The 13,036-nt window shown below is 33.7% G+C and overlaps 1 protein-coding gene across 2 annotated transcripts in view; it reads left to right on the top strand.

The window, feature by feature from the left end:
- The window catches only part of LOC143206499 (calpain-9), a 167,763-nt gene that overhangs the window by 129,909 nt on the left and 24,818 nt on the right, over positions 1-13,036 (top strand). For both annotated transcript variants that reach the window (XM_076419071.1, XM_076419072.1), the window contains 2 exons: positions 9,556-9,724; positions 9,777-9,973. In XM_076419071.1, coding sequence (XP_076275186.1) covers positions 9,556-9,724; positions 9,777-9,973 — 366 coding nt within the window. The remainder of the gene's footprint in view (positions 1-9,555; positions 9,725-9,776; positions 9,974-13,036) is intronic.

Below are 13,036 nucleotides of genomic sequence, written 5' to 3'. Positions count from 1 at the left end.
ACCCAACATTAAACCATAGATATGCAGGATGTCAGGAACAACGCCGTTTTCAAAATACTACTATTCAAAATATAGCAGATTGGTTTCATTTATAAGGAAAAAAACTATAATTAGTATTCATTATATTTAAATATTGATATAGTGACACTTGTTTTGCTTTCTCTTTCCTTTCTTTAATATGGTTCATTAAATTATCAATAGTCAATAAAGGTCCCAAAAATTTAGTAACTGATTAGAAAATAATATATTAATATTACTTATGCCATTATATATAATTAATATAACTGGTTCTCTACGAGAGTAGGAGTGTTAACTATTTCCTGTCCATAGTTACGCGCAATCTTATTTAATTGAATCCATGGTTCAAACGGTAACCTAATAATTCGACAACTTTTACTACACCACTTGTGATAGGTAACAGGACACGATTTCTAATCTGTTGCATTCGTCAGCAACATGGGAAAGACAGCACCAATCTAATTGATAATGTGTGGGAGTATCGCAGTTGAAAACTCGACCCAATGACGGGACGGCCTTGATCCATGTCGATACATATTGAGAACGGTAACATGTCGACGCGGTTCCAGTTCATTAACGGCACCATCAACGGGACATCGATCGCGACGATCTTGCCTTTTTGCGCCGACAAATGGAGGAAGGATTAAACAGAACGTTTGCTGTTTTGCATTTATCGAACAACTGCCGATTGTGTATCGATACCACCTAGATCAGATCCACTTCATTCCAGTCTCTCGATTGATTTATTTGATAAATTACTTAATCAGTTGGTAGATTTAAATAGGATTAAATAAACAATCTTTTGTAAATATAGGGAATACTCAAAATAATATTAAGATATATGACCAATACTAGGATACATTACTCCAAATATGCCTCCGGAATTGGTTCATATTGAGCTCCACTGAATTTTAAAACAGAGAATAATCCGAGTTTGCTCCGAGACAGCTTGATTTACTTTCATTTTTTTAATCGTGATTATTAGATTTAATGTTAAAAATATATATAAGCAGGTAAATAGATTCAGGAGCTAAATAAAAATTGTAAAATTTTGGAAATAACACATTTTATTTAAAAAATTATTAATTAAAATGAAATAATAAAAATTTCTAATATGCCATTCTATTTTTATAGCCATATTTTTAAAACACCATATTTAAATTAATTTACATAGTAATAGTAAGTATTAAGTAGTAATTATAACTATCTAGTAATCTGATTCATTCAATTATATTCAATATACATTAATCAACAAACTCAGTATTTATATTTTTTGCATGTTGTTTTTTTGTAGTAGAGTTAACGAACAGCAAGCGAACAGAAGTTAGCAAACTTCTTCAAAAATGAACCTAATAAAACACCGATAAAACCAGTAGGTGTGAACGAGGTGCCATATAAGTGTAGAAAAGGGAAAAGGGTACATGGAGAATATACGCAAAGAAATAGTGAAAAGGTCTTGGAATTCTTTTCCTTTTAATGCTGTCGTGTGGCGTCAGTAACTATTTGTATCTTCCTCTATTTTGTGTAAATAATTTGTGCTGTTAGCTATTTATCGATGTTAACGATATCCTTTTTTTACTCGTCTCTATATCGCCATCCTCGTTCCATTATTCTTTCTGAGGCGATTCAAGAAGACATACAAGACAGCAAAACATACATATACGTATAACTTTCCAAGATAACAGGTCAATTGAAAAGTACCCGGTCTGACACAAATGTATAAATTTGACAGCTGTCGAATCATTAGTTTGTGAATTATAGCATTTTGAGTGAAATAACTTTTCTTGTTGTGAAAAAAATGGATAAAAAGTAATTTCGCATGTTGATAAAATATTGCTTTTTGAAGGTAAATAATACAGTTGAAGCAAAAACTTGGCTTGATGCCGAGTTTCCGGACACTGCCTCAAGAAAATCAACCATCAAGGATTGGTATGCTAAGTTTAGACGTGGTGAAATGAGCACCGAAGCCGATGAACGCAGTGGACGCCCAAGAGAGGTTGTTGCCCACGAAAACATTAAAAAAATAACACAAACTGATTTTGAATGACCGTGAACTAAATGTGTACATCATATCATTCATGAATATTTGGATGATGAACGCAGTGGACGCCAAAAAGAGGTTATTACCAAAGAAAATATTTCAAAAATCCACAAAATGATTTTATTTTGAATGACCGTAAATTGAAATTGAATGAAATAGCAGATACTCTAAAGATATCAACTACGAGTCGATGATTCGGAGCAGTATTTGAAGATGATCAAGGGTAGTAAACCCAAGTTTTCGCATCGGTAGGTGAAAATGGATGAAACATGGTTCCATCATTTCATTCGGCGCTTATCCGAGTGGACTGCACACGATGAACCCGCTCCAAAGCGTGGAAAAAGGCAACAGTCGGCTGGCAAGGTCATGGCGTCTGTATTTTGGGATGCGCATGGAATAATTTTCATTGATTACCTTTAAAAAGGAAGGACCATCAACAGCGAGTATTACATAGCGTTATTGGGCCGTTTGAAGAACGAAATCACCGAAAAATAACCGCATTTGAAGAAATTGCTGCGCGCGAACACGTGCCATTGCACCGTGTCACAAGTCAGTGAAAATGATGGCAAAAATCCATGAATTGGGCTTCGAATTGCTTCCTCATTCACCATATTTCTCAGATCTGGCCGCCAGCGACTATTTCCTGTTCTCAGATCTCAAAAGAATGCTAGCTGGGAAGAAATTTTCGTCGAATGAAGGTGATCGCCGAAACTGCGGCCTAATTTGTAGCAAAGGACAAATCGTACTACAAAAATGGTATCGAATAGTTGGATGGTTGCTATAATCAGTGTATCAACCTTGAAGGGAATTATGTTGAATTAAAAAAAAAAATAATTTTTGCCAAAACAATGTGTTTTACTATGGTAGGCCAGGGACTTTCCAGTTGACTTGAATATTTCGAATTGACCTATACACACATATTAACATATACTACAGAAATGTTAACAAAGATAAGGACTCTAAGACAAACAATATCTCTCGGACGATGATCACAGTTTGTTAATTGACTAACAGATCATAAAAAACAAAGCCTTAATAGTAGTAGAACTTGATTAGAAGACCTACAGTATCAGTGTACCACAACGAAAATGTAAATATTGCGAAAATAGTCCAATTTTAAAGAATCATTAGGATTCTGTTCCGAAAGTCAGTGGTTCAAACATTTTATTATATTTTTGCGTTCTAATTAAAATGAAACTTAAAATGTTGAACAATATATAAAGTAACTTCTTATTAAAAATTCAAAATATGTGTAACAAAAACCGTACTTACCCAACAAAGAACTATTATTTTAACTTCTTATAGTGTTCTGAAATAAATTACGGTACCGTTGAAAACATATTTTGAACATTCTGATCATGATAATGCGTTGCCCGTCTAGTTTTGTCGTTTGATAACGGCTAATGAAGAAATTATAACCAAATCCACTTGAAAATTTATGCTTTTATTACGCGCCACGGATTCCTATCGAGATCTGCGATCGAGTCAGCATTTCCTGCTTCTTATAAATTAATATATGTCCATCTGGGAGATGTAAATGGGCATCTTTCTCGTATTTATTAATACATCTGCCGTCGTATACGTACACACACGTAAACACTTCCTCGTACTTAATCAATTAATTAATTAATTTGGAGAAGATTTCTAATCTTCTCCATCCCTTTTATTAGTTTAATATTTTTCCAAGTAAATTTTTTAACCCATCTTAATTCATTTTTAACCGACTTCGCAAAAGGACGAGGTTCTGTGTTCGGCTGTATATTTTTTTAACTTTATGTTCGCCGATTTCTGCGTCTATTGTGGACCGATTTTCAAAATAATTTTTTTATTCGTCACAGTACCCTTCCGAGGTGGTCCCATTGTAGCGAAATCAGGATCTTTTGGGGGAAGGGGGAGAAATCGAGGGAAACCCTCAAATTTCAAAGGCACGTACAAAGTTTCACATATTTTTGGGTATAATGTTGTCACTAAGCTGATGCGGCGAAAAATCAGAAGTCGTTCAGTGCAAAAGCCATTCAGTTTGCTTCTTATGCACTAACTGTAGCATATAAGACCTGGTAGAAATAATGTCTATATTGTACTACTGCTTCTATTGCGTAATGGTTAAAGCGTTAAAGCCTAAAGGCAAATGAGACGAAAAAAATTAACTTATGAGCGCTTTACGTAATTTGTCAAACGTACTAGCTGAAGGATGTATATTTTTCAATTCATGAACTCTAATAGCCTTAAGCCAATATATTTATTCGGATAATTATTATTAAATAATAATGAATTGATAAATTAATCTCTAAAAGTGATACAAAATCTAAATGCACTGCTTCTTAGGTTAGGCACACTGAAAATGGCGCCTGAAAAAATAAACAAAAAAGGCGCTATAGAAACCAAATGAACCAATCGGATCCCGTCGCAGCTCATACCATTGCGATTAAAACAAGTAATAAGTTAAAGGTTAAGTTAAATCTCTATTTCTCTATGATTATAATTATTCTTACAGTTACAATGAAATACCGCCAAAAAGCTATAAAAATTTAGATATTATAAACACGGTATTTTGAGAAATACATTTAAGAATTTTATAAACATAATTTATAATTATACTAATTTGTCCTTGTTTCTGCTTGCATCCTGAGCACTCATTGATAAATACTTATGATGAAACGCCTGCTTCATTTACCCTACTCAAGAATGACGGAATCAAGAACTATGTTCGTTTTTTAATTTCTATTTTCAACGTTCAGTAATAGTTTCATATAATGTTTTTTATAGTAATTACTGAGTAACATCTAATCTTGCAACTAATTATAAATGTAGCTGTGGCTCGGAAATAATGTCAACTGGTCAACTATTATAGAGCGGTAGGACTTGGAACATTCTTCGTTAAGTCTCTCCACTACTATCAATTGGTTACGATCTCTACATATTATAGAGAATTTACTATTGTCTTTGATATTCTTTATTATTTACTTTTGTCACTGAAAGACACTGTGTAGATTAATAATTTTTTTAGAGTAATATTTTCAATACTGTATATTTTTGAGTATTGTCTTCTCTATCAAAATATTCGATATGGCAATACCGAAATAATAATAATAGGGCATCGTTCTCACAAAGTTATGAAAGTAAATGGTACCTTTCATCCGCATATTTTCTTGTAATAAGCACAATATTAATAAAATCTGTTCGTCAGTCAGTGTCATGATGGAATAACCTTTCTTATTATTAAACTCATGTAGTTTTCTGTTTATTGTCCAACATAATTTCTTTAGCTCACAGAGAAATGGATAGTAAAGTTGAGAATAAGAGGAGTTAGTTTCTGGTGGACGATTTCCTTTCAGCCCTATCGCACAGAGCATTAATCCTGACTATCTCAGAAAGAGGCTTAAAACTTCTGGTGATAGTGCTTACTTCATATCTCAATTATTGGTTTTAATTTCAAATAGTGGAGATTTTGATATCAATGACATAGAGTTTGGAGTATCAAAAAAGCCCGAAGGCCATACCCAATTAAAGGTATTATTGGATAAAAATCCAGATCAAACTCAAAGATCAAAGCGGAATAATCATGGCTATAGATCCCGTTGTGTTTATAAACTGCTACTGCTTTTTTTTAAATATTTTAAAGTCACCGATTTACCAACTAGGGGTTTATCTAGACTGAACCTACAGTTTAAAGTGGGCTCCGAACAACGGTTCTCGGCATTAAGCCTATCGATTTGCGAGTGACCAACTTCCGACATCCGGTAAGACATCCGGTCTTATCCAGCCTAGTTACTGGCGTGACTGGGATAGTTATTCCTTGTAGGATTTTCCACTGTTGCCTAAAAACATTTACAATTACAACCACAAACATAAAGTAGATCCATGCCCCAGCAGAATTCGAATCCGCTATTATAGCAACACTGGGGGGACCGTCCTGTCACCTTGTCTACTGCGCCTACAAAGCTGATTGTTAGTTGTTCATATCGATGCAGTATGGTTTGGCTGTCACACGGTTTCGAAATCGTCGAAAAATGTATGTAACTTGATCGCTGCCAAACTAGCATCGTTCTTTGGAATTTATAAAGTCTTGTTGACAGAAAAAAAAACATATATTTAAATATTTTGATTCAATATATCTTTTACCAATTTTTCTGAACACATGCGTATATTTATATATTCGCATATATACATATATAGCAACATTATTGTAAAATAAATATCATCCATGAGTTTCTACAAACCGTCACGATACTTTTTAATCAATAGTTTGTTTCACATTGAACTATATACCTCTTTAATGATTTCTATTATGAATGAATGTTTTTATATTTTTATGAAGGTCTTACTGATGATTTAGCAATAACAAGCATTTTCTATTTATAGATTTTAATTTACTTATAATAATTGGTTATCAAGAAAAAACATCTTCTTTATGGCAAGAACCGTTGAAATAAGAGAACCAGATGTTAAATGAAGATGACCCAAGAAAAGTTTATAATTAAATTAATCGTCACCTCAACATCAATTACTAGACGTAAAATATAAAATATATGGTGTCGATAAAAATGTGACAAGCTTAATTAAAAGTTTTCATTCCATAATGGGAATAATGAAAGCTTTAACGATCTGCAATAATCGCACCTAATAAAAACTTTATATTCAGGTGTAGATATTGGGTTAGGAAATCCAAAATATTTCACCTCAAAACAATGTAATGTCCTTACATATTTTTAATTAAAAACATATAAAATAAGCGAATAATTGCACTTCAATATTTGCAAAAATATCTAGGGGGCCGGTGCGTAACACATAGATGGCACTAGCTTTATTGCATTCACAGCTTTTCAGATATATGATATTCTACTCATAACTTTGTGAGTTACTGTGCTAAGAGTGACTGTTGTCATTTGTGTATAATTGTACTTTACTGTTGTTATTTTCAAAACAATGCATCAAAAACAATTTTTTGTTATAATTTTACAATGCTTCTTGATGGAAAAAAATAGCATTCAAGCGAAGCAATAGCTCCAAAAGTGTTATAAGGACTCCGCTCCATCAGAAACAACAATAAAACGTTATTTTGCTGACTTTGAACATGGTCGTAGAGATACCGATGATGCAAGGCGTAATAGGCATTCAAATGAGGTGGTAATATCAGAAAACATCAAATGATCGAAAAGTAAAGTTGTGTGAGTTAGCTAACATCGTAGAGATACCAGAACAACATGTTGGTTTTATATTGCATGCGCATTTGACTATGAGAAATTTCTGTTCAAAGTGGGTGCCGAGTTTGCTCATTGTTGACCAAAAACAAAACGAGTTAATGATTCTGAGCAGTATTTGACCATGTTTAGACGTATCAAACCGGAACATTTGCGTCGATATGTGTCAATAGACGAAATATGGATCCACCAATTCACTCCAGATTCAAAACGATCGTCATCTGAGTGGACAGCAACTGGTGAACCTCGTTAAAAGCGCCCGAAAACACAACAATTGGCTAAAAAGTTTATGGCTTAGGTATTTTGGGATGTGCGTGGTGTAATATTGATCGACTATATTGAGAAGGAAAATACCATCAACAGTGAATATTATATAGCGTTTGAATTCCGAAATTGCAAGAAAAACGACCACATATGACAAAGAAAAAAATTTTTTTCATCAAAACAACGCACCGTATAACAAGTTAATCGAAAGAATACCAAAACTACATGACTTTAACTTCGAATTGCTCCCACATCCACCATATTCACCAGATTTGGCTCCCAGGGACACCCATTATAAAATGCTTACCGGTAAGAAATTTCGCTGGAATAAAGAGGTTATCGCTGAAACTTAATCCTATTTTGAGGCGAATGATAAGTCGTTCTACAAAAGTGGTATTGAATTATTAGAGCGCGATAGAATGATTGTGTGGCTCCATATGGAGATTACGTTGATGAGTAAAAAAAACTTTGAACAAAAACCGTTAAGTATGAATTATAACAAAGAGAAAAATATGTGAGCAAATTCACCATTCGATGAAAATTGTCAAATTGGGCTGGACAAAACACAATAGAAATCAACACAAAATAAAAATGAAAGATACTAACTCTCAGAGTTGCAACATTGTGCAAAACTGTTGTGGAAGTGTGAAGTTCCTGAGACATATTAAGATATCGCATCAGACAGTAAGGATCTACAAAAAAAGTTCAAATTGTTATGTTTAACTAGAACATTTTACAATTCTTAAAAAATGTTTTTCTTTTATTCTATGTATTGCACACTTAAATGTAAATATAAATGAAACAAAAAATATTCTACCATTTTTTATTACTGTTATACTGTAATTCCATAATTAAATATTTATTATATTTATATTATATATATATATATATATATATATATATATATATATATATAAAAGTACAGTCCCTTCATTAAGCGATCTCGTGTATAAAATACTATCTTAAATAGTCTTATTCTAACGTCTATATATGTCCAGATGGCGTTAAACAATTTAGTCTACACACTTCACTATCACGTCGCATATTTAGCTGATTAGCGAGTACATTGGGATGCACTGACACTATTTCGAAGTACTTTGCACAAACACGTTGAATTACACTCGTTATTGGTTCTAGAAGAATTTCGTGTTTTATCACGTCATTTGAGACATAGTACGCAGCATCAACAATGGCATGCAACACTTTATTTTGGAACTGTTGAATGATGTATATATTAGATTTGCTAGCGGTACCCCATAGTTTGATTTCATATGGTGAAATAGGCTTGAGTATAGACTCATACAGTAATATATTTTTATCTAATTATAACTTGGAAGCATTATAACTTGTCCAAGTTGTTTTCGTCTAGAGTGCTTTTTCCAGGTTGGGCGTCGAGCTAAATGCATACCAAGATATTTAACATCCTCTGCTTGGAGGAGTTGACAGTAATTAATATTCACTGGTGGACCTGTTCTTCTTCTACACAGGGTAAAAGTTTTATGGGTGGATTTTGTTTCACTGGTTTTAATGCGCCATGTCTTCAACCATAGTTCTATTTGGTCCAGATAGGTTTGTAGGTTCATTGTTGCTGTGACTGGATCTTCATGAGTTGCTAAGATTGCCATGCCATCTGCGTATGATGCTGCAGTAGTTACTTTTGTGGTGGGTAGATCGGCTGTTTATAGAAAATATAGTATTGGACCCAGTACACTACCTTGCTGAATGAAACTGCTGAATTTATTGGATGTAATTGTGTATGTGTTTCTTTAATTTAACCTGCAAGCCCCTATGCCATACTTTGTCAAAAGCCTGAAATATGACTAGGAAAGCAGCCTAACAATATATTTTGGCATTTAGATCCATATTTATTTTGTTTACAAGTCTATGCACTTATTCTACAAATAACTTGTACTAAATTAGGGATATAAGAAATCGAGTTTTTCAATTATATCGGTTACAAAATGAAATGATGATAAATTAAATATCTAACTTATTATTTTTATGATGAATATATTATCATGTCATTTAAAGGTACTGCACATCAGAAAAAAGAAGAATTTCATCCAGTTACGGAGCAATTAAGAGGTCCTGCCGAGAAAGAGGAATTTTATACGAGGATCTTGAGTTCCCCGCTAATGCCAGATCTTTGTATCATCACAAAAAGCCATCACTGAACCCCATAGTATGGATGAGGCCTCATGTAAGTATTTAACCATATTACGGTAGAGACGGTTTCATTATTTTTATTACAGGAAATTTGTCAGAGGCCGATTTTCATCGATGATGACTCAGATGAAAACTGTCGATTTTCTATTGAATCCGGTGAACTGGGAGACCAGTGGTTGTTGGCAGCAGTAGCGTCGCTAGTTCTAACGCCTAAGTTTATGGATCGAGTAGTACCACCTGATCAGGGTTTTGATCCAGCTCATAATTATTGCGGAGCTTTCAGGTAAATTACTTCTTTGTTTTCTAAATTGTATGTATGTCATTTACTATATTATAACAAGTTTCATAATATAGCAAATGACAAAAAAAAGAGATATATACTCTTCAAAATAGCACTGAACTCGCGTCATCAATACGTACCTATCGAAAGTTGGAAATTCATTTTGCAGTCAGATAATATTTTCCGTCTCATTTTATGTTATTTAATGAGATAGAACGCTTTTTACAAGTTCGAACGTATAACCGAATGACCCTGCAAAAGTCGTGCATTTGTCAAACGTATGCAAAATTATAAATATAATATTGTAAATAGTATAAATATATATAAATAATATATAATATATACAAATATCATATTGTAAATATATGTGTAGCTTTAACTTTGGACATTCAATAAAAGGATACTGATAAATTTATTATATAGTATTCTGTAGATATCTTCTTTAAAAACGAGTTGGATGAATCAACATGAATACCTCCAGAGCTTGATGCCCTAGTGAGTTCGAATATCCCATCAATGCATTTTTATTTTTTGATTAACTTTGAGAGATGTATGATGATGGTGGAATGTAATATCGTCTCTATGGAAGTATTGTGCTCACTTTTTCATCATAATCAGTTCATATCTGTAACTCTGAGAGAGCGTCTTCTTCTCATCAAACATGTCGCTCTTGGTACCTGAGGATTTTCAATATTCTTCAACAAGCTCCGATAATGTTAGTCACTTACTTTTCAAAGCAGTTTCTATCGAAATGAGAAATAAATAATTCCTTCATCCTTCATTCAACAAGCATATTCCAATCATTCCAATCAAAGTCTCTGGAGTAGTTCCTCAGTTGTGTACTGATTGTCGCATCTTCATCGAACACCTAATACCGTCACAGTGAGAAACACGATGAATTTGCCTTAAGCAATACATTTGAAATAACAGGTGAATTGAAAAGTCCAGGACCTGACACATAGTTGGCGCTAGTATAATTAAATCCATATGTTTTTTAGTTAGCCCTAACCCTCAAAAGATACGTGTATAAATTTGACAGCTGTCGAATCATTAGTTTATGAACTATAGCATTTTGAGTGAAGCAACTGTTGTTATTTAAAAAAAAATGGATAAAAAGGAATTTCGCGTATTGATAAAATATTTCTTTTTGAGGGGAAAAAATATAGTTGAGGCAAAAACTTGGCTTCATGAACGATTGTCCCAGGAAAATCAACCATCATACCAGGATTAGTATGCTAAGTTGAGAGGTGATGAAATGAGCACCGAAGACGGTGAACGCCGTGGACGCCCGAAAGAGGTTGTTACCAACGAAAACATTTAAAAAATCAACAAAATGATTTTGAATGACCGTAAATTGAAACTGCATGAAATAGCAGACACTCTAAAGATATCAACTGAACGTGTACATCATATCATTCATGAATATTTGGGTATGAGAAAGCTATGTGCACAGTGGGTGCCGCGCCAGCTCACTTTTGACCAAAAACAACGACGAGTTGATGATTCGGAACAGTGTTTGAAGATGATCAAGCGTAATAAACCCGAGTTTGTGCGTCGATATGTAACAATGGATGAAACATGGCTCCATCATTTCACTCCGAAGTCCAATCGACAGTCATCCGAGTGAACTGCACACGTGAATAAACCCGCTCCATTACATGGAAACCGCAACAGTCGGCTGGCAAGGTTATGGCGTCTGTATTTTGGGATGCACATAGAATAATTTTCATTGACTACGTTAGAAAAGGAAGGACCATCAACAGTGACTATTATATAGCGTTATTGGACCGTTTGAATGACGATTCATGACGAAAAACGGCCACATTTGAAGAAGAAGAAAGTGCTGCTTCACCAAAACAATGCACTGTTTCAAATATCCATATTGGGCTTTGAATTGCTTCTTCATCCACCGTATTCTCCAGATCTTGCCACTATTTCCTGTTCTCAGATCTCAAAAAAATTTTCGATGGGAAGAAATTTTCGTCGAATGAAGACGTGATCGTCGAAACTGGGGTCTATCTTGAAACAAAAGGTAAATCGTACTACCAAAATGGTATCGAAAAGTTGGAGAGTCGCTATAATCAGTGTATCACCGCTGAATAAAAAAAAACTAATTTTGCCAAAAAAAAATGTGTTTTACTATTGTAGGCTGGGAACTTGATTGATCTATTACAGCATATTATCAAGCTTAGTGTTTTTTCACAAATGCATGCTTCAAGTGCAACGACATCCGGTAGTTTAGCCTCAATAATGGATTATAATAGTTCTAAGCTTAACCTAAAGCTATTTATATTCTATCGTGGATCATGGATGATAATCGGCTGAATAAATGAATTCCTTTTCTCTTATAAAACTAAAAGACATTAAATAAAAAAACCTTCCTCAATATGCCTTTGTTTAATTACTTAAGTAAGCGAAATTACTACATTATTTAATATTCACAAAACTTTTATACAATGCGTAAATGAAGTGCTTGATTTCTGGAGTGTTAGTTTCCCTATGAATTTGATTATTTCTGACAAGCCATGGAGCGTTTAATATTCTCCTGAGTAGTTTATTTTGGAAAACTTGAAGCCGTTTGACCTGGTTGGGTGTAACAAACTTGAAGTAGACATTAGATCCGTAGAGGAGTACGGACCGAATTAAAATCTTGAAAAATAATCATTTGATGGAGGTGGAATGGATCGGAAGTCTGCTAGAAGGGCAGATCAGAGAAGAATGCAGGTTTGCTATCCCCGAACCTTTTTGGATTGCTTTCTGGATTTGGGAATGACAACCGAACCGCCGGTCGAAGTGAAGATCTAGGTACGTGACGTTATTCAGCCATGGAATTATAGCGAATGATGGTCTGGGTTTTCAGGGGGTTGATATGTAACCTCCAGAATTTGAGCCACTTGACCGCATGATCAATATATATATATATATATATATATATATATATATATATATATTTACATACATACACACATATATATATATATATATATATATATATATATATATATTTACATACATACACATATATATATATATATATATATATATATAAATATATATATATATATA

Source organism: Rhynchophorus ferrugineus, unplaced genomic scaffold (genome assembly GCF_030347505.1).
Source record: "Rhynchophorus ferrugineus isolate W39M unplaced genomic scaffold, kcgeb_rfMv2 rfM1, whole genome shotgun sequence".
In the NCBI taxonomy this organism is placed as follows: domain Eukaryota; kingdom Metazoa; phylum Arthropoda; class Insecta; order Coleoptera; family Curculionidae; genus Rhynchophorus; species Rhynchophorus ferrugineus.
This window is presented reverse-complemented; position numbering and strand designations above follow the sequence as displayed.